This window comes from Phoenix dactylifera, chromosome 3, assembly GCF_009389715.1.
Source record: "Phoenix dactylifera cultivar Barhee BC4 chromosome 3, palm_55x_up_171113_PBpolish2nd_filt_p, whole genome shotgun sequence".
NCBI lineage: Eukaryota > Viridiplantae > Streptophyta > Magnoliopsida > Arecales > Arecaceae > Phoenix > Phoenix dactylifera.
Genome location: NC_052394.1, coordinates 16,940,957 through 16,964,772, shown reverse-complemented (window position 1 = coordinate 16,964,772; position 23,816 = coordinate 16,940,957). Strand labels below are relative to the sequence as shown.

Genomic DNA, 23,816 nt, shown 5'->3' with positions numbered 1-23,816 from the left:
CTGCACTAATTCATGCCTTCTTATCTGCATACGATTTTTTTTTTTTTTGATTGAAAGGGAGGTATTACCACCCAGCAATTTATTAATTCAGGAGAATGTGTACAGAGAGAAATCAAACGAGTGCATGTCCGCATTGACGTGGAGACATCATCTACGTGTTACATGCATTCGCTCAGAGAAAGAGGTAGTGTAGAATAATTACAGAAGAGGGGTTATTACAAGATCATGCGGAGAAGGAAGTAAAAGAACAAAGGCATGTGAAAAGCCTTCACTGATCCTCTTTCCATACGTCCCTATGGATGTCAGCTTATATAAAAAAAGATCAGCAATACCCTTGATAGAATAATATAAAGACCATTCTAATCAAGAACTTCTATAAATATATCTTCAGAAGACCGTTGCTTATCCCGAAAAATCCTTCTATTACTTTCTAACCAGATCTTCCACCAAATCACCATTGTCAGAGGAATGCAACCCAGATGTGTTTAGTAAATCTGCAGTTCATAAACAAATGCCAACCTGCTTCAAAACTAACTGGACTATGAGGCCAATTCCTTTTCTGTTTGTATATTAATTGGCTGACATCAGGGATTGTCGTAACTTCAAAGAAATTTCTACAGAATTTCGCTCAAGGGAGGAGAAGAATTTTAATATTTAAGCAAGCTCTTCTTTTCTAACACTCTTTCTTTTACTAATGCTGCAATTTATTTACTACTATTTGGAGAGTATGTTCTAAAATACAGTGTTGCATGATATTAAAACAGAATTATGAAAGTGATGCAATAGAGGCTATAGAGCCCGGGTCAGCAAAGGAATTTTAACTCCATTGATATATTTCCCAATATTCCTCTTCTTCTCTACTGGAGATGAGCCCCATTCACTCTCAACTAGAATTGGAACTCCTACTAAAAGACAATTACCAGCTCTTGGACTACAAACTTAATTATACTACCAAAATAAAACATCAGATAACGATGACTACACCTAAAACACTACTTCTGTCCTAGCTCAGATTGGATTTAAAGCACTTTCCTTCAATCTATGGAGTTAAAATTCCTTGGTTGACCTGGATTACACTGCATCAAAAAACTGGTCAGTTCAAGTGATAAGGCTTGATAAATGTGGTTTCCACGTAGCTCAACTTTAAATCCCGGGAAAGAGAAGTGATGAGAATTTCAGCAATAAACCATTTATAATTTGAAGGTCTACATCAGAAGACCTTTTATATCCAGGCAAAATTCTGAGCTGAGGGACGTCCTACATTCTCTTGAGGTCCCACAAAGCGGACGCAAGACTGAGAGCACGAGCAATATAAAAGAACACTTGCATGCATGGAGTTGATGCTTGCGGTTTTTTTAGCAAATGTTTGCGTCCTGTTTAGTCTCTCAAAACGGCCGGGGTGATGCGTGTTTGCTAGTAGGTGAAGATAAAGCCAAGTACGCAACGTAGTGGGTCAAGGCTTTATATTAACCAGCATCTGTTCCTATCTCCATTGCATGAAGAGATAAGAACCAGGCCTATGAGAAAAGAGACGTTTTGGGCGACACGTACGACTGAAAATGGGTGGATGGGGCATCCATTTGATGTCTAGGAGTCATGATGGGCATGATGTATCTCCATGGCCTCTTGGACAATGATGTTATAAAAAAAAAAATGCAGCTATTAGTGGTCCCTAATTCCTGAGAGTTTTATTTTTGTGTCATCAAAATCATTCCACTGTGTTACTTTGGCCATGGAATGGCCCATAGCGAATCTCTGAAGGGTAATTATATGGTTACTGGTTAGAGTGGGCAACGTCCTTCAGACTTTCTATAGGAAAAATAATTCCTATCGACGGATCAATGGTCATGTATAACTTTAACATAATTCCTTTGTTTAAGCTCTGATATCCCCGTTAAGCCTAATCTAATCATAAGCACCACAATTGATCCGTGATCAGCCTCAATAGATCTGTGCTAGAGTGTCCCCTAGTTCATATAGGTTATAGGCTAGATCTATTCTGATACCATTTGTAACAATTCAGAACTTCATCCAAAATAGCTAGTCGGAAGAGGTATTATTTGAATTCCTTAATTCTGTATAAGTACCAAAAAACTATGCAGCGAATAACTGATATGGAATTAAATACATGCCTATACGGATTCTCACATAGTTAACCACACATGATCTCAATATCTAGTCCGTCAGACTATTATTTATTAGAACTTAGTAACTTCTGTTACCTACAAAAGGTTATAGCTAGCTTTGCATCTATACACGTGACAACAACAAAAAGTCTACCTAACTAATTTGCATATCCTATGTGGTGGATTTACGCTCTTATTTCCCTCATTTATACAATTCAGAAACCATAATACTAATCAAGGCACAGCTTAAGCTCATGGAAATCTCAAGATCAAGCCCTACTAAGGTTTAAGACTTTTCAGTGATTACATGTGTGAAGATGATGGTGACATTTATATATGGTATCCGCACGTACGAATATTGAGGCCAGCAAAACATTTGTATGTTAGACACTATTTTAATAATTTTATAGATCATTGTGCATGTACATGGTATAGTTTGCTTTCCCATGTAACCTTTTGTAATTACTAAAACAGAAATAAAAAATGATCGTTCCTAACCATCATGTCATTACTTGTACAAATCATTAGCTACGTTCATCTCACCTTATCACCAATTACTTCTTCGGATTATATCATTTTCCTGTCACTTGGGAAAGGAGATAAAGGTTCATTTTGGTTGATGTTGACCTTGAGAGATGAGGATGCCAATTGACATAGAGTATAACGTGAGGATTAGTCTTTTATAATTTTTATAGAAAAAACCTTAAATTATTTAGTTGTCAAATTTGACCTTTCATTTAGTGACACCATCTATTGAAAACTACGCCTCACTGACTACAATAATGTAGGAAATCATGCTCACATCATCAAAAGAAAAAAAAATCCTCATTATGGACAAGAGACGAAGAAATAAGAGAAGTCCATATTATATGGTTCTATGTGGAAGACTCACACACCAACGGCAATTACTGGATAAGCCGATGGGCCTTCGAAGTAACGAAACGGGGGGAGTGGAAGATTGCATGCCGAACGTCGCTCCCACCCGTCCGATTCCGATCCGACGGCCCCGATCTCGCACGTCGGAAGAGGGCGCCTCCATGGAACTCCTCGTCTTCTTGCTCCCATGACCCTGGCATGATTTCCGGGGACGTCTCTTCAAGCAATCACTGTCCTCCACTACTCGCCTACTTAAACCGTAGAACCCCCTCGTTCGATCCCCCGTGCTCTGGATCCTACCATCACCCCTTCTCCTTTGATTTCTTCCTCAATAGATTGTTTTCCTGCTTTTCTGATCGGAAATCGGTAAAAGATTTGATCTTTATTGCGGACCAGCTTGAATTTCGGTATTCTGTTCGATGATATGTGTCAACCAGTGCTTAAAAGATGTCTCTTTTATCTTCTTTTGAAGTGGTAGTATTGAATTTTAGTTCTCTCGATGCGGGTTTAATGGCTTTATGGCGTGACATTGTTTGTAAATATGCTAGGTTTTTGAGTACTTTGATGCTCTGACTGCGTTTTTTTTCTCCTCTCAACTTGATTTCTTATGGAAAAAAAAGACGAATCTTGAACTCTTTTTTCAGTACTTTTAGGTCCACAGAGTGTTATGCATTAGTTGCTCATTGAACCGTTGATGCAAAGGGAAAGTAATCTCTTTTTGTTATTAGTAATTTTCATTTTTAACCATGCAACTTTGCTTAGAGTTATAAACCTGGGAACTCTCTATATCACAATCTTTAATTGAGCTGAGCTCAAAGGATCGCTCCTACCTTTTTTGTAATGATATCTTTGTTACTGATTCATGAAGTATATCTCAAAAAGGTTTTTGGTCATAATTGTCATGCACTGCCTTGCGGCCATTTCCGTATTGGTACCTCTTAGGTTTTGAGTCCCCATCCCACCCCCCTCCCTTTTATTGTACTATTTTGTTGATTTCTCTTGTATTTGATATTTTTCGCAGGTTGGTTCAGACTCTGGGATTGAAGGGAGTGTGGGCACAATGGGTCATCAAGCATCATCTTCCATTGCTGTTATTTATTCTCTATTTATACTGTGCGCTATTCAGCATTGCATTGCTTATGCATTAAAGGCAAACCGGACTGCACTTCTGACAGTTGATGCTTCACAGCAATTGGGTCAAAAGATCCCAGACACTCTGTTTGGTATCTTTTTTGAGGTGAGCAATACACTTGCATGCAAGTTCAATCCAGTATATACATATGGTATCTCTAATTTCATTCATTCTATGGAGTTAGGAATGGCTTTTGGCTGGCTGCCAACATCTGCAAAATTCTATTTTAATGTTAACAATAAATAATGTTGAAAAATTGAATTTATTTAACTCAGTTGAATGTCATTGTATCCCTTCACTGCCATTTTTTTGGGTGCTTTTCTTAGGATGACACCTTCTTTTCAGGTGGTCAGTGATCTTGGATTGATATAATTACTTTTGACCTGACACCTAACAAAAATAAAAGGATTTTCATGTCACTTTTACTGGACTTCTCCTTTTCATGTATGTCATTTCTCATTTTCAATTCGACTTCCAAAGCATTTGATTACATGTAAATTTCCTGCATATTTTTCTTTTCCTTTTTGATCCTGAGGTGTACTCCAAATTTGCAATCTGTAAGAAGCATATGACATAGTAGCATATTTTACTTTGTTAGTTGTCCTTTTGATAAAAGTTTCTCTAAGTATACCAGCAAATATGCAATATGCTCCAGGTAGGTTGGCTGTGTAACTATTTATTGTAACTATAGGTTCCTTGGCTTGAGATTTTGGGCACTTCACCAATTCATATTACCTGGCCACTTCTGGTCCTTCTTGATATTGTGACTGGCATCTGAGTTAAAGTCATAGGAAACAATAATTAGTTCATTCTGCTTGAAGTTAATTTCCAGCATAGAAGCCAATACAAACAATGTCGGTTGCTAAAATTGGATATCTTGTGCTACAGCGTGAAAAAGCTATGTTGCATGCTTATTTTGTTGATTCAATGTGGAATAATTAGCATGTGCACAAATTGTAGGAGATCAACCATGCAGGAGCTGGTGGATTATGGGCAGAACTTGTAAGCAATAGAGGTAATTGGATACTGAAATTTTACAATAGTAAATTCAATGTTGGAGTTAAAATAGTAACAGTTATCATTGTTCTGTGGACACCAAATGGCTAGACATTTTTGATAATTGTATTGTCGTCATGTGTAACATTATTACTGCCACAACCATCACCAAAATCATCATTATTTTGTGGCGAGTGTTTTCACTGCTTTGCAGTGAATGCAGTGTAAGGGTAGTGTTGATATGGATCTATGGAACTAGTAGAAATATTATGGTCATAGCTTGCTGCATGCTAGTAATGTGGTTAAGCAACTTGTTGTCACATAGATGTTCTAGACTACATTTGGCTGCAACCCTCCTTTATTATCATCTTTATTCTCCTTAGCTGATTCATGGACTTGCTCAGGACATAATATAAACCTAGATCATTTTTGGTCATAGAACCTTGTTCAATAATTTGAACCAGACTAATTCAATCTCACTACAAAGTAAAGTGGGTAGACTGGATCAAAACCAAGTCATCGTAATCGGCCTACTGTGGATGTCTGAAGATTGACAGGTGTTTGACACATGCATGTCCATAGGTGACTGGCAATCTAGTGAACACATTTTATTTGTTTATCATATCACATGCAATCACATTTCAACACGAGGCCCAAGTGAAGTCTTTATCGCTGTGTTGCTTGTCATAACAATGAATCACCTTTGTTATCTCATGTCTTTTGTTACCATCCCATTAGAGTGTTCCCAACCCCCATTCTGATTAATCCCCAATAGTAATGCTGCACACAAGGAGGCTTATGAACAACCTGAAAAGGAATGCATGATGAAGGTTAATTTAGATGGTTTGGTCAATCCAAGAAAAGCCTTAATTATATTTTGTATAGATGCAATGATATTTATATCGAAGGGCCCTTAAATAAAGACTAGATAATCTGAAATGACTGAGTGGAAAATAAGGTAATAGTCATGTGCAGCAAATAAAGCACCACAAAATTCATAAAGTAAGAAGAAATACTTGTTGTCAGGATTGTTTATATTATGGTCACCTTTGAAGTTAAACATATTCATGTAATCAATTTCTTGAAGAATTCCTACCTGAGTAGAAATTTTAGCTAACAAGAAACAAATCACATTTGTAGATGTTTAATTGGTTCTTGAAGCATTACTTGCTTACTTCTGCATTGCTTATGACATCTCTTTTCCAGGTTTTGAAGCCGGAGGCCCTAACACTCCTTCAAACATTGATCCGTGGTCCATAATTGGGAATGAATCTTTGATATTTGTGTCAACTGACCGTACATCTTGTTTTGAACGTAATAAGGTTGCACTTAGGATGGAGGTACTTTGTGACAGCAACGGATCTATTGTCTGTCCACCTGATGGTGTTGGCATATATAACCCTGGGTATTGGGGCATGGTATGTGCTCATGGTTGCTGGAATGCTATAACAACAGTGCTCTTGATTTCTTTTGTGCAACTACCACTAAAAAATGAATCGAATAGTATTTTGAGCTTTATAAAGTATTTAGTCTTTTTGGACATGCGAGTGATCAGCAGTTCATATGACATATGACTTTGATTTTTAATGAGCATTTTAAATTTATATCATTCCTTCCATTTTAATCACAAAACATAACCTTGTCGTTATGTGTTTATCGGTCTGTGCTTATTGTTATTATGATGTGAAATGCCTCAATTGGTGATTTTTATTTGATTCTAAAGGCTTCGTTTTCTTACTTTGCTGCTTATCCCTAGATCTTTTTTTCAATTAATAGCTCGTTGTTGTTATGATGTTCCAGAATATAGAACAAGGGAAGACCTACAAAGTGATATTGCATGTCAGATCATCTGAATCAGTGAATTTTTCTGTCTCATTGACAAGCTCAGATGGATTGCAAAAACTGGCTTCTACCAATAGGCTGTGAGCATCATTTGTAGGCTTAAACTATAACATTTTTGTTGCGCGATGCCTTCAAAGTTAAGAGTCAATTTTCATTCTTCTGCAGAGCTGCTGCTTCCGATATGTCAAACTGGACAAAGATGGAGTTTCTGTTGCAGTCTGAAGGAACTAATAGTAACTCAAGACTTCAATTGACAACTACCAAAAAGGGTGTTATTTGGTTTGATCAAGTTTCAGTCATGCCCTTGGATACATACAAGGTACATTTGGCATAACTGTGTTAGTTTTGTGTTTTAGCCATTACAAGCACAAGTAAGAAAAAGTGGAACAAATCCCTAGAGAGAGGGAGAATTAGAAATAAATATATAAGAAGAATAAGAAGGAGAAGAAACCGTTGCAGAATCAACCACACAGAAATAAAAAAATATATACGTGATTTTAAGTCTTAAAAGTCTGCTTAGATCTATTCTTTGATAGTTGATACTTGATACTTTATCATGCTTCTAACAAACCAAAATCTTAGAACGTTTATAAAGGGACCATAAATCTACCAAAATTCTGTAATAAAAATCTCTATTAAACAACAATCCCATTAGATTTAATGGAACCTCCAACCGATTTTGTACCCCTAAGATATTGAAATTTGACAAATGCTTTGGACATTGAACTTGTAAGTCGGAAAGACTTATGAAAACTAGTTCACCAAGATATGACATTTAGGTGTCCAACTATGTCTTATATAAGTATACAGGTTCCTTTTGTGTTTGATTTGATTTTTTTTTTTTATTGAAATGTTTGGGGATGCACCACCCAAGACTCAGTTCCAGAATGTCTGGTTGATAAGCAGAGGATGTTGCCACTGGGACAAGCACCAGTTCACCACAGTGTTGCCTTTTATTATCTGCTGATTTATCCTTCATTAGAATTTCCCACATTGGAGAAACTTTCCCTTGAGTTTAATGAGATTTTTCTACTTCTTTTCATCTTCACTGTAGACTAAGAATTCATTTAGAAAGCTGCTAACCGTGCATAAGAATCTTCATTTAAACTTGGGGACTTTCTACCATTCTCATCATCTCTGTTAAATAGGTTTTTTTATTACTCTTTCTCCTTTGTGCTGAAAGAAGTCTTCGCCCAACTGGTCATTCATACCCTCTTAAAACAGCACTCTCTCCAAAAACATGAAGAGATTTTATGGACGAAATTGCGAAGGTTAAAACACTGGATTTTTGTTTCTTGTATAGAAATTATAGAAATCATTGATTTTGCAACATAATTTGCTTGCACTCACTTGTCCTCGCCTTTAATGTTGAGTATTATTGGCTCTACCTACCTTTAAGTTGTCTCTTCCCATGTCTCAGTTGAAACACTCTGCTTGCTGTTTCTTTGTTAATGATCATGATAAACAACGGGTCAACCACCATTATAGGTAACCTCATATTATTAATATACAATATTGGACTCAGACGATCATTCTATTCATTCAATAAAACAAGGATACATGTCAATTTCATGCTTATATTTCCTAATATGTTATAGGCTTATTAGGGTTGTCACTCTCTAAACAATAGCAACCATATATAGAAGATCATATTTCTTTATAGAGCTTCTGTCTATATAATGGCAACCATATAACATAACAATATGATTTGAGATTCACATGGTATTTTGAGGCTCTTATGTGTTAGGGGTCTATGGCTTGTATTAAGTGTAATATTCATGAACAGTTACCACTCTAATTGAAACTTTTGTCTCTTAGATATTTTTAAGGATAAACTTGGTGAAGTAAATGCAGAAAGATGTTTTAGCATGTAGATAGACGTGATAGATTCAATTTTATGCATTATATATTGATTTACTATGTATTGTCTGGTGTTTTGCAAATTATGCAGGGACATGGGTTCCGGAAGGAACTTGCCTCCATGCTTGAAGACTTGAAACCTCGGTATATGAGATTTCCTGGTATGAAATGATTTCCGTTTCTCAGTATTAGTAACAAAATACGAACAGAAGCAGCCATGAATATATTTAAATTACCAAAAGAATGTTCTTTTGCTCTTAATCTTGTTTTGAACGTTTTTCTGTAGTTTGTGATGACAGCTATCATAATGAAGATGCAAGAACAACTTGCTTTATATGATTGTATATTACTCTGAAAAAACAATGTTGCCGCAATTCATATATATGTTCTAACTGGTGAAAGGAACTCAGATTAGAAAGCTTAATTTGTTCATCAGTATATCTGTCCAGCTATGATTGTGAAAATCTGCTAGAATATTCGGAATCAGCTCTGTGAAACAATCTGTTGATTATCATCTTGTAGTAAAAATATGCCTTGACAAACAAGAACGCTCTCTTTATGGATATTATGATGAGGAGTTACTCCAGCATTTATACTCACAAGAATTTCTTCTATGCCAGAGAATTAACTCCTGTCCCATGCCAGTTCATGCCACCTAGCATGTGCTGTTTTGGGGACTAGGACTAGGCACAAGGTCGGTATCAAGTATTTGTTAGACTGCTTGTCATCAACCTGTATCAAAAGTCAAACCAGCATGCTTCTATATGAACTGGTACTGCTTGGCACAGAGTCTAGGGCCACTGATCTTCTTTCTTATTTTACACCATTTGAAGGGTTGGAGGTACTTACCATCCAAGATAAAACTAGGGACTTGGTAGACAGACTAACAGACCATACTTACATGAATATCATTTTATGTAAATGTCCACATGTTTTCTTTTTCAATGTTTGAGAATGTTTTGTTTTTTAATATTTATTTGCTGAATATATTACATTTAAATAATGTTCTAACTTCTAACCCCATCCACCAAATGGAGTTCAAGAAGAACTGTTTAAAATTAAGACTCCATTAAAATAAGAAACTAAACTTTCCAATTCAAGAACACGCTCTAGATTTTTGGATTTGGATCAAGTATATATCCTTTTATCATATCCAAAGTTTGTTATGACCTAAAGGTCTAGCAAGAAAGGTCATATATCTCAGTCTATTTTTTTTTCATGCGGCCAATTAGCAGACAGTGCTTCAATAATCTCACCCCAATTAGTCTCCAACAATTTTTTGCATCCAAATTATGAGTGATATTGTTTATTTTTATCCATGATGTCCTCAGATAAAATATTAATGCAATGCATAATGGTAGCATTCAACATGCATATAACCACATTATTGATTTTTATCACTACATAGGGGTTTGAATATTGGTTTAATGCATGAAACAACTCCTAATTGCACAAGGAGGAAATGTAAAGTATCAAACTTTTAAAAAAGGAAATTTTTGATGCTATTTTTGGCATGCCTATGTCCAGAGCTTGCTGACTGATGCCCTATGTTGGCATTTTATGCAGAGATGCTGACATCTTACGTGAAACCTTGCTTTGTACCTTGGACTCACATTGTGCTTCAAACAAAGTATGAAAAGTGGAATCTGAGTCACTGGATTAAAAACGCAACACTGATAGATTAAAATAAAATATGAAAAAAATAAAATGTCTTTAAACCACAGAAATGATCAATGATGTGAATATAAACTTTGTTTCCATTTATTATTGAACAATGCTTATATTTTAGAAGCATTTAGCTCATGCATAAGGGAGGATTCTAGTTGGGCTAAATATGTATTCTCAGATTGGTAACTAACCTGCCATCTGCATCACTCCTGCAAAGATTTTCATTTTCCCTTGCAAGGCATCATGCCATATCTGCCATCTTGTTTCAATGTATGGCAGATGGTAGCATTTTGGGAGCAAGCAAATGGAAACTCAAACACCTGGCTAACCCAACCTGATTGCATCCATGGATTCATGCTTGTTCTCTTGTAATATCAATTGTTAAGATTAGCTAGTTGAAGCATCTTAGTGCGCTAAGCTTGACTCACAAGTGCATGAAAGATTGGTCATGACGGTTATCTTGTTGTGCTTCTGATTACTGCACTTGTATTCTTTATTCAGATATATCATACTTGCCTCTGATTTTTTAGGTTTTATTCATAATTATTGAATTCTGTCTTCTTAACATAGAACTTGTGCCTACAATTTTCTAGGCTATTTTTGTCATTTTTTCTTCAATTTCTTGTTATCATATTCTTAAGTTTGCTGATTGATTATTTAATTTCTACTCTATGATACATGACAAATCCTTTTCCTGGGTAACTTGCATTTCATAGAACAGAGATCTGTATTTTCTTTAAAATATTCATATTTTCTTATTCATAACCTGAACCATTATATGGAAAATTGTACAAGGTTGGAACTAATTTATTATTCTAGGAGGTTGTTTTGTTGAAGGTGAATGGCTAAGAAATGCATTCCGATGGAGAGCAACCATTGGATCATGGGAAGAGAGGCCTGGGCACTTTGGTGATGTTTGGATGTATTGGACTGATGATGGGCTTGGATACTTAGAATATCTTCAGGTAGATATTTGATGCTTACTTGAAAATCATGGTCAGGACTGGGAAGAATTTTGATATATCTACCTTAGGAAGGCTACTTAGATAGCTCTTTTTGATGGTTCACTGCAGCTTGCGGAAGATCTAGGTGCCTTCCCGATTTGGGTGATCAATAATGGTATTAGCATCTGCTCAATGAAACTGAACGATTGATGGCAATGATTTCCACTCTTACTTGCTTGCTTTAATTGCTTTAATATTCCAGGAATTAGTCACAATGACGAAGTTGATACCACTGACATCTCACCTTTCATTCAGGCATGTCTTGAAGTTGCTATTTTATCTTTTTAATAACCATTCACAGTATCAATCAGCCAATATGAGTTATTACATCAAGTTATCCAAATTATAAATCTCAAAGCATAATAGTATGAGTTTCACTGATAGTATCTGCCATATATTAACTAGAATACTTTGTAACTGGTTGTGAAGCTGTGATGCTGTGAAACTTGCATGATCTGGAGAGAGGTAGAACATAGGGAACTTTATATATCAAAAACATGTATATATATCTGCTGCCAATTTATATGAACATCACATGCTCCTCCTAATACTTATATAAACTCTATGTTTTTGTTGTGTGACTGAAGTATCTTTTTTATCTTTGTATCTGCCCTTTTCACAACTAAATGTAATTAATTACATTTTTGCTGTCATAAGGCGTTTTTCCATTAGCGTTACCATAGATGTACTTTTATAACTTAGGTTGAGAAGAAATATGATAATGCCTATGTTCTAAAGCAGATTCTCTTTTCATATAGCTGGATCTACTTTGCTTTTATCAAGTGATAATCTGCTTCTTTACCTTGTATATTTGTTTTTTTCCTAAATTTACAATTTTGCAGTCTCCATTCAAATTTCTTAGATTTATCTGGCCTTTATCATTTATAATGAAAATTGGAAGTGAAAGAAGATCGGGAGATGTTCATGGACATTATGTTTGAATTCAAAGAGAGGTGAATACTTCAGATGCCATAGTTGAAGAAGTTTGAGTAAAGGACACAAGAACGTTTGAAAGAGATAACCAAAAGGCATTGCATGGTCAAAAGTATCAGATAGATTAAAGATTGCACCATACTAAACCGGTCCAGTCTCTGACCGGTCTAGTTTGGCGTTAAAAAATGGTACCGGATAGTACGGGCCCGTACCAACCTAAACCAACTGGCCCGAACCGGTTCATACCGGCCTGAACCGGTACCGAACCAGTCCGGCGGCCGACCGGTATGCCTACCGGTACCGGTTCGGCGATCCTTGGTTATTGCTGGTGTTATAAATATTACATTGATGATGCATAATACATTCAAGCGTACTAAAAGAAGTCATCACCTAAAATGTAATAAATACCCATCATATTAGAAGGAAATCGAATTGATGTTGATATTGGAATGCATACAATCAAAAAGTGTAGATGCTTTGTTTCGTTAGAGGATTTGCTCAATTGCTAGCATTCACTTGCAAGTTAGCTATATTAGGCTCTATGGAGAAAACTAGAGGGAGCATACAGTTGGGACTTGGGAGCTTTGAGCCAGAAATAGTCAAACAGGCCTTTCAAGCATGCACATATGCTATGAATTCTGAAAAACAATCCTTAAGGCCACTCTAGTTTTTTTTTTTTCCAGTATTACCAAGAGAAAATTTAGAAAGCATGATAGGGTTAATATGGATAACATGTAGTAAAAAGGCTGTAGCATGAAGGATGGCTGTAGCATTGGCTTAATAGCCTTGAAGTTCACTCAATTGTCAATAATCAAGTATTAGAACTTTTAAATAGTCAACTCACCCTAGTGAGCATGAATATTGTTAGGATTTTAATTTTATTGTGAATCTTAATGGGACTAAGAATTGAGCATATTTTGGATCGTATCATATATCCTGGGGGCTTTTCTGCTTATTTGGAACAATTTAGATATTCAAAAGATAACACATGGAAAAAAGGCCATACATGTAGGAATTCTAGTTTCCACCATCATAAGCACATATGTAGTTATTCTTATAAAACAAACAACATGTCCAGTTATTCAAGATAATCATATGATACCTATCAACTTACAATCATTTTTAGATAGAATGTATTAGAGAAAAAAAACAGATTTTAACAAATGCGTGTAGAAATATGAAAATTTGCCTCTAACTAATTCCATGAACTTCAGCATTATTTTTTCTTTATATTTTCAGCTTGCCATTTTGCATGCTTCAGGCTTATTAGTGATAAATAAGTGATTCTGGAAGCCATATAGTCTGGGGAATTATTGAAAATGGACTTCCACATCATTTAATATGTAAAAACAGGATCTAGTTGGATCTTATGATTGAAGGGATTGAATGATCCATAATAAAGAACTAGACCATATGATCTTGGATGAGCCTGATCCAGGTGTGAGATGTCGATCATTTAGGGCCATTTTGATCTTGATCATAAGATATATATTGTGGCCAGAATGTCGACCTCTTGTGATTGATACTTGTGAATGTTAACATTATTAAATGAAAATGCTGAAGATTTCTCTCGATCTTAGCTGTATTAACACACTAATCTCTACCATACCCATGTTGGAAATGCAAGTCATGCTTTGAAAGCAAAGACATTTGGAGATCACTTTTCCAACAATAAAGAGGATCATTCTTAAGTGTATGGCAACATGTCCCTACTTGTAGATTCCAATTCTTTTCTATTCTAGAATGGTCATATTTGTTTATTTCCCCATATTTTTTGATGACTGTATATAATGCACATGCTCAAAGGTCATATTTCACTATAACACAGTCCTACATAAAACAAGGCAATAAATTGTTACCCACTTTGGCATATTGAGAGCACTCCAATTAAATACATAGGTAAATAAGACAATTTGCATCTTACTAAGGATCCAACTATTATCAGTTTAGCGAAGCATAACCTATAGTTGAATGCTACATGCATTTTATATTCACTACTTACATGATATCTACGAGGGTGAGCTTTGGTGCAATGATAAGGTTGCTCCATTATGATCTGGAGGTCAGAATTTTGAACATGAAAATAACCTCTTTGCACATAGGGATAAGGCTACGTACAACTGACCCTCCCCATACCCTATAATGGCAGGATCCTCATGCGCTGGGCTGTCCTTCTACTTACATGAAATCCATCCATGAGCAATCGTGGATATGAAAATATTGCTATGCATGTCTGTGTATGTGTTGAGAAAAGAAGAGAGAATTAAGCTACAACACTACCAATAAAACCTTCCTATAATTAAAACTAGGGTATTATAAACATTGTTCCTTCTATAAACCAAAAAAGATCTACACTCTTTATCATGATGCTCATCCCAAAAGATGTATGGACCAAAATTCAGAATGTCCAAGTAAGCAAGGGTGCAAATGAGCCAAGCTGAGCCGAGTATCAAGCTGCTCGAGCTTGGTTCAGTAATATATACGAGCTGCTCGGGCTCCATTGGAGCTCAAGCTGAGCTTGACATCAGTTGTTCAGGCTCGACGCTTATAAGCTTTGAGTCAAGCTTTTATTGAGCAGAACCAAGCTTCTCCTTAATTTTGCAACCGGCTCACGTTCAAGCTTGCCTCGCCGAGATCCAAAAATTGTTTGTGCCCGGCTTGTTTTCTAGTTGAGTTGAGCATGGATTGAGCCAAGGCCAAGCTACTCATGAGCAACCTGGATCATTTGCTACCCTATAAATAATCCAATCAGTAAATTAAATGAAACTTATCCTGGCATTGATAATTTTCAAGTTTGTAGCCACTCTACACATGGCAAGAAACATTCCATTTTTATTTCTAGAATTTTAATAGTTGTCATTCCTGATTACCAACATGGATCCTTAATTTTAGAAGAGTATGGCTACCCTTGTATTTTGAACCATTGAATTGTGGGTTCGAATCCTATCAATAGGATAGTAGATCATCTCCTCCCTCTTTCCACAACCCAAACACACCCACCCCCTTCCGCCCCCCCCTCCCCCCCCCCCCCCCCCAACCTTAGATTTTATCTATGTATCATGTTCCGTACATAGTGCTTGTCTACTGCCAGGGCTTTAGGGTTTTGATCATAGTTTGACTAATAGGTAACCGCTATTGAAAATTTTGCAATCATTCTTTTCATTTTTGTTCGTGTAAATAATATGTCGATTTCTTCTGCCTTTTATGTTTCTCGTCTATGGAATGGTTCACCATTTTGTCCCCCATGAACTGGTATAAGTCATCTAACTTCCTTTTGTTGCAATTCCTTCTTATGATTTTCCCTTCATACAGGAAATTCTCGATAGTATTGAGTTTGCTAGGGGAAGTCCTAATTCAACATGGGGCTCTGCTCGAGCAGCAATGGGACACCCAGAACCTTTTCAATTGAATTATATAGCAATTGGGAATGAAGATTGCGGCAAGAAATTTTATCGAGGTGTGTTTTGTTGGTTGTTTAGTTTAAAGTGGTCTCTATTGGTCTGGATTTTCTTAACTATCTCATCAGATAGACTAATTTTTCTCCTAAAATGGATAATTTATAGAGATTTACTCGATCTGGAATATAAGTAGTTGAAAATAATTATTTCCCCAATCTTATGCTACTTATATGTAAAAGTAAACTTAATGGATAGTACAAGTGCATGTATTGTTGTGAGACCCAAGATATTGATTTTGCATAATAGATAACTGTTACTGAAATACTAAATTAGGAGTGGATGTAACTATGCATAAGTATGTAACTTTTTTGCTCAGACTGTAGCTTTGGCAATATGCAGCAATGCGGCTCACCAAGTAGCATTCGCTTCAGCAGTCAAGTTTCCTACCCTAGTTATAGTTTCCTTGATTTATAGTAAAGATCACTTCCATTTCTTTCTTATTTGGAATGTGTAATATTAAAGGGAAGAAATCAGACCATCAGATAAAATATATCATCAGTACTTGAAGTCATTATTTTTGCTTAACATTATTTGTCACGTAAAAGTAAAACAGAGTAAAGTAGTTTCAGTTTGAAAACTTAAACTTCCTATTTATGCATTCTACTGCAAGTTGAATTTATTGAAGGACATAAGCTGGTCTAAGTGATGCTTCAATTTTTTTTTTTAAATTTAGCAATATACTCCTGATAAGGAGTTATTTATGATGTTTACAGTAGGTCTGCAGTCTAATGCATCTCAATTAGGAAACTAAGGTATATAATGCAAATCACATATGTCAAGTTAAATGCTGGCGCAAGGTCATGAATCACTAGCTGTGCACCCCCATCTTGTGTCTGCAGTGATTGAACTACATCTGATCTGAATGTCAAGTTAACATTCTACTAGTGCAGATAAGTCATAATTCTAGGATCATGCAAATCACATATGCAACTATCCCATGCATTCATCTTTCTCCATTGAAATAAAACAGGATAGGACTTGTGAATTATTTCCAACTTCCATGTATTATAATGGGCATGTCATGTTTTCCAAATATAGGGGGATGATTTCAGGTTTGAGTAAATACTGGAAGAAGCACCAACCAAGTGGTGCACAAGTAACAAAATTGGTTACAAATCCACAACCTGATTGGCTTCAAAGAGAAGAAAAGAAAACTTCCTGTATTCTCTCCCCAACTCAATCAATATTTGAAAATCAGTTGGCAGTTTTCACTTGGAAGGATAAGAGCGGATAGATCAAGCTTGAGACAACTGATTATAAGATGGTCCTTGGCTAATTATTGAAGTGTTGGTTGTGTTTAATGATGGCTGCATCTGAACGAGAATCAAAAAAATATGTTCCACTACTACCAAATTTTGGTCCTAATAGGCTGCTACAAAATTTGATTTCAAAGAGAAGAAAAAAGATCAGTTGCAGTATCATTTTTTCTGGGCTGCAAGTTACTGTCATGACCATCAAGCATGCACATCTAAACCAGTCCAAGTGAATGGAATAAATTCAAGCACCTCAAGAACCAGCTAAACTAGAGCGGGACATGGTGGGAAGGCATTGTCGTTGTATACATTTTGTTATTAATTCCAACCGTTAGTCATCTTTAATCACCTCGGTACCAGGAAGGTCGTGTTTGAAAATATAACATGGCTGATGATACTTCTATATACTCCTGCGAGCATTTCTGTTGGAAAATCTGCTGTCTACCATGTTCTCTCAATAAATCAGCACACCTGCCATATGCAAGACTTAATTTTCCAATTTGTGAGTAAAATATGACTACTGGGATGCTAGTCAAAGTGCAGGAGATCATAATGGAGGATTTTAGATTTTTGCAAGTGAATTCCTAATCAGTAGTTCCAGAATAGAGACGAGGACTTGAAGACCCAAAAACTTAGAAACTTATAACATGACCTGTGGGATTGACAGAGAAACACAGGATGTCTGTTAAATGATACTCACAAGCAGATGAAAACAGGGTTAATTGAGATTATGTATTGGTAGAAACATAACAAATTCTTTTAAGCGCATCTCTCAGAGGCTTTTATGTCTTCTGATCATTTTTTCAGCTCTTTTATGATTTATCTTGGATGACATGTTGTTATTCTAATCATATTCCATGAGCTGATATATGGTTTCTACTTCAGGTTGCAATTTTCTTACTAATGTACGATTCTTCTCTCTGTAATCTACTTTTATCACAAATTATTGTACTAAATATCCGACATTCATGAGTTTCGAATGAAGAATGAAGATTTGAACGAAGTGCAAAAAATGCGATCTTTTTTGTCTAATAGAACCGCTTCCGGTAGTGAAGGGAAAAGAACCTACTCACAACCAGCTGGAACGTCGACTTACGGAACTGACTTCCTCGGGATCTGGAGTTTTTCGAGAAAAGGTCATCTTAACTCCATATCTAAAAAGTGAAGACCAAATTGCATTGCTGATCTCTGATCCAAAATTTTGAACGATCGTCAGTCTCTTGGCGGAGATCGCAATACGAAGTTTTTTCAACCTAATCCGGCATCAGACAAATTCGATAAATGAGCTCGGAAATCCCATTGAGTAGTTCCATATTGGGGATATCGGAAAAATGAAAGAAAAAGGGCTTCTTTGAGCAGTTAGGTTAGGTGCGAAAGCCCAGTATGTCCTTCGGAACGTCGGACATAAGCTTACTAAACCGATGAAAATCTCTTTTCCATTCAGAAAGAGGACTCTCATACAAGACGCATTGCCCTTTTTTGATCGAGACACTTGCAACACTCAGATATGCTGCTTCCTTATATCTCTGTTATTCATGATAACCTGCTTCATAATAACTGTGAAGCTTCAAACTTTTTGCTAATGAGAAAAGAGAAGTGAAATGTGCTACCATGTGAAGCTGCCAGAAGTTTGAAGAATTTTTATTTGACTTACTGTACCAAATCTAACTGCATTGATGCATAATATTGGATACGTGCATCAACATCCATGTCCTGGATTTGGAGTCTGACAGATTCTCAGACCTTATATATTTTTGCTACTTTACCATTGTCTTTATTTCAATTTATCTTTTTTATGGGTTTTGGGATATCCTGCATACCAATTTCTCCTTCTCAACCTGCTTGCTTTATGAATATCAGAAAACTAGATAGTTGGATTATGCATGCATACATTTAACGTCCTTCCGAACAAGAAACCATTAGAAATAATTACTTTTATACATAGTATTAAAGATAGCATATCGGTGATCCCTGAAAAGTTTTTCAGAGGTGGATGTGGATTTGATGTTTTGAACTAGTGCTATTTTTTCATCTTTACTAACTTAAAAGTTAGATTTTAATATAATTCACTGCAGATAGTACTTCAGTGTTGCTGTGGGGATGAATGTCTTTATTACAGTCTGTACTATTATACTAAACGGTTCGGGGACAATACGATCGAATATTTAGCTGACAATTGTCCTGAATGACTTTTGGATAGGGAACTATCTGAAGTTCTATTGGGCAATAAAAGCAGCCTATCCAGATATTAACATTATTTCAAACTGCGATGGGTCATCTCAACAATTGGATCATCCTGCTGATTTATATGACTTTCATGTAAGAATATGTAAACTGATTTTCCCATCAAACCATCCTGTTTCAGTTTGTTTATAGAATTATTAGTGTAATTACTGCTAGCTCATGTAATTTGACAGTCACTGATGATGCTGTTTCTTGGTTAGGTTTATACCTCTGCTCGCAGTTTGTTTTCAATGCATAGACAATTTGACCGCACATCACGCACTGGCCCCAAGGTATGATGATGTTGAATTTTAAGACAGATTTGTTCTGAGTTACAGCCCATATCTTTTAAGCCTTATCCCACATTGCTAGAGATGAAAAGATAGATGTGTTTATAATCCTTTTTTGATGCAATTCCAGGTTTTTGTTAGCGAATATGCTGTGACTGGATCAGATGCTGGCACAGGAAGCCTTTTAGCTGCATTAGCAGAAGCTGCATTCCTCATTGGGTTGGAAAGAAATAGGTCTGTTTATTCATCCCCATGCTTCCATGTGCTCAAAATTTGCCTGCAAGAATGTATTTCAATTGGTAAAACTTGCTTCTGGTTCATCTAACTTTCTATCAAGACATGATATCAGACACATCCTGCACATTCTGGTTCACATAATCATGTTTAACCTTATTTACCCGAGAGGACATTCTTAATTTATTCAGAAACTGAAATCTCTATAAAGATGAGAGGTTAATTCTTCATCATTTGTGATATCAGACAAAATTTACTTCATATCTGGAGATGAATGATTTCCTCAATTTTTTTTTCTTCTCATGATCATGTTATTTGCTTGGGGGGCATATTATTCATCTGAGCGAACTTACATTCATACGAATGAATGGTGAAGGTTTTCCAAGCCTGATACCAAAATAGACGGGAGGAAGTTTGTTGGTTATGTGTTGGTTATGGAATATCCATGCAGACTAGAATGTGCTCTATTTGAACTTGTGAACAATGGGTAACAATGGAACTTGCTCTTCACTAAACCTGAACATCTGGTTGGGAATGCTGATATTCTTAAATATTGCTGAATCTAAGCATGTGAAGTGTGGACAATCAGCAAAACTTGTTCTTTACATACCATGGTGGCTGATAAGATGGCTCTCTGTTCTTGCTTCCCATGCAGTGATGTTGTTCACATGGCAAGTTATGCACCACTTTTTGTTAATGCCAATGATCGCAGGTCAGTATTTACATTTCTTTATACAGAAAGCAATTTTTCTCCTGTTGTTAACTTGTCTTCATTTTAGCATATAAGCATTACTTAGATTTGCCTGGTTAAGTTAATACATGGTAAGCTTTCATTTAGCCACGTGGCATATAGATAGAAAATGTGCATGCAGTTGGAACTGGAAAAAAAAAAGTACTGTCCCTTTCTGGATCAGCCATGGTATCTTATTCCAGTCAATATGGTCTGCCATAAATCCTTCTTGCATTCTTGTACTCAGCCTCCTGCGCACACTCCTATTCTTTATCTTCATAACTGTGATTATGGTTTTGTGATTACATTGCATAGGTGGAACCCAGATGCTATTGTTTTCAACTCATGGCAGCAGTATGGAACTCCTAGCTATTGGGTGCAACATTTGTTCCAGGAATCAAGTGGTGCAACCCTTCATTCTACCACAATTCAAGCTAATGCCTCGAATTCATTGGTTGCTTCTGCAATTACGTGGCAGAGTTCCGTAGACAACAGCAAGTACTTAAAAATAAAGGTCAGTGATCTTTACCTGGTTTCCATGTAAATTTTTGTTAATATCTCTAGGTCCTTTTTCCCTATTTTGAATCAAGTGGGATAGTGGCGATATAGAGTGACGATGATTTAACTCCATTTTCTTTTTCTGTCTCCAAGCTAGTATTGTTAATCATCTACTGTTTTAGGAAGGCAAGCAGCAAACAATCATCCTCTTCCCTGCTTATACTCAGGGCTACTTTGTCAGGAAGATTAGTGAAAATCATTTACTGCTCAGTTCAAATCAAAAGGAGTGGATGTTGAATTTTTTAGGACATTCCATAGTATTTTGTGGATCCTCGAGCATTTTGTGGATTTTATGTTAGCAATATGATGCTCAGATTGATAAAATTTACTGCCATTATTTGTCAAAGGGAAAAAAGGAGGCAAAGAGAACTTCTCCTGGACCTGTCAAATTATTTTTAATTATTCTCACTTGAAATCACTCATGAATCACTGCATGTTATGCAGCTTTTCTAGCATATTTTATTGAATCATACCCTTCTCTCTCTCTCTCTACAAACATTTGCACGTACATTGTAAAATTTGCTAATTTACTTCAATTTGTTCCTGATCCCATATTTTTGTGCAGATTGTCAACTTTGGGACTGATATTATGAATCTTAAGATCCCTAATCAAATCTTTTTTGTGCAGATTGTCAACTTTGGGAATGATATTGTGAATCTTAAGATCTCTGTGGTTGGAGTGCAAACTGCTGTCAACTCAGTTGGATCGACAAAGACTGTACTCACATCAAGTAATCTGATGGATGAAAATTCTTTCAAGGAACCAAACAAGGTACAAACATAATTTTCCTCCCTGTATTCATCAGAGAAATGCTATTCCCAGAAAAAGAAACAGGACATTTGCATGGATCCAAAAGATGCATATGGTGACAGTTTTTATGTAGACAAAGCTTTACTATGTCAATTTCTTATGGAGTTGATTGTTTTTATCTGAGCATATTCATATGTAAAATTTGGTCCTACACGTGAAAGTAAGACATAGGAGAACTTGACTATGCATTCCCTTGTATATCTTGTGCACCACAAATAGCCCTGAAAGTAGAACAAGGGATCAAATGCACTACAGGTTTCATGTAACAAATATTCAGTTTATCACTTGTCATGCCTATATAGTCAGATTTTACCATCATGTGCTTAACTAATGTATCTTACTTTTGTCTGATTTCAAGCTCAGAGAGTTTTTCTAACACAGTATGTTGTGTTTGTTGAATAATGTACTAAAAAAAACACAGTTTGTTGTGTTTGTTGATCTGTTTGTTGAATAATGTAGGTCACGCCAATGCAGACTTCGCTACGTAATGCAGGAACACAGATGGATGTGGTAATTTCTCCATATTCTGTCACCTCATTTGATCTATCACTTGCTCAGGAAGAGTACAGGTCTGCAATTTGAAATGACAGTAAAAGGGAAAAAGACGAGGCGAAAAAGAGAATGAAATGGCCGAAAGAAAAAGAAGGGTTTGTTCTGTCTATATGAACTACATGCATTGGGAAAGTTAGAGAGCCAATCAATTAATTTGGTTCTGACATCTCATCTATGATGATAAATAGCATTATGCAAGTGTTCGATATATATCCATATTGTGCTTTCTCTTGCCTGCTTTATTAATTCTTCTTTACAAAGTTGAACTATGAAGTTTCTGGTTGATTGAATATTGTGTTAAAATAACTCAGCAGCTAGGTTCTAGCCTCAAACTACCTGATTTGTTCAAACTTTATAAACGAGCAGAGATGCTGAACGAATAGATTCATCACACATCTGGTTCTCTCATGAGTACCTTAGCTAGCTTGCTCCTCAATATTGTTAATATGCCTCTTTTCGCGATGTGCTCTCTTTTCTTCTGTACATTGTTCCTCTAGACCTTTAAAGAGACAGAAGAGCATTGTTATGTAGGCTGTTATGTCACCATCATTTTTCTAAATCCCTAAATCTCAGACTTGGCCTTCTTTGTTGGTGCATGTGCATATACTTCGTATCTTGTTTGCATTAGGCGTCTCATATGCAGTATTCTGCATGGAGCTACACATGTTGTTTGAACTATAGTTGCATACCAGATAACAGCACAATGGATATAGATGCGAATACAGATACAAGCTGGATGTTTAAATTTGCATCCTTACCTAGCATTCTGTTATATCCGGATGTTTAATCTCCAACAGGTCCCAAATATGGATAGCAATATGGATAGCAAATTATTTGACCGTTATCTAAATATCCGATTCTATTTAGAATCTTATTTATTTTTATATAGTATTTATGAACTTTTTAAGAATAATAAGCGAGCCTATCAATATAGGCATAAAATTTAACCATCTTGTATCCATATTTGTATGTGTATCTTCAATATTCGATTTGTATCTATACATGCTCTTGGGCTCACTCTGAATTTATGCATGTAGGCCGAGCTCTGTCGAGCCCGTGCTTGGCCAAGTTCAGCCCAATAAGTTGCAATGAAGATGTGGTGGATATTGAGCTGGCCGGGGTTATCAAATTTGGAGAGTTCTCTCACCCCTGCCTTCATTCATGATTGGAATGCACTTAGCAAAACGACAACCAATCAACGCTTACCTCTAGTTTGGTTTTAGTATTGCATTTATACCTCTTTTGTGATATGAATATCTAATACCATTTA

General features: G+C 36.1%; 1 protein-coding gene across 2 annotated transcripts; it reads left to right on the top strand.

Annotated features, from left to right (window-relative positions):
• The first annotated feature begins 3,040 nt into the window (after positions 1-3,040).
• LOC103709039 (alpha-L-arabinofuranosidase 1-like) lies at positions 3,041-22,819 on the top strand. 2 transcript variants are annotated; one of them, XM_008794201.4, is made up of 18 exons: positions 3,041-3,368; positions 4,024-4,239; positions 5,095-5,149; positions 6,337-6,548; positions 6,931-7,052; positions 7,138-7,291; positions 8,924-8,993; positions 11,320-11,465; positions 11,574-11,619; positions 11,707-11,759; positions 15,750-15,894; positions 19,349-19,467; positions 19,593-19,664; positions 19,792-19,895; positions 20,551-20,607; positions 20,941-21,139; positions 21,812-21,955; positions 22,454-22,819. In XM_008794201.4, the coding sequence occupies exons 1-18, from the start codon at positions 3,201-3,203 to the stop codon at positions 22,574-22,576; spliced, it is 2,205 nt and encodes a 734-aa protein (XP_008792423.2). In that variant the 5' UTR covers positions 3,041-3,200; the 3' UTR covers positions 22,577-22,819. The 2 variants fall into 2 exon arrangements, with proteins under 2 accessions (XP_008792423.2, XP_017698811.2); XM_017843322.2 differs by lacking the exons at positions 3,041-3,368; positions 4,024-4,239 and adding an exon at positions 4,560-4,578.
• The last annotated feature ends 997 nt before the right edge of the window (positions 22,820-23,816 follow it).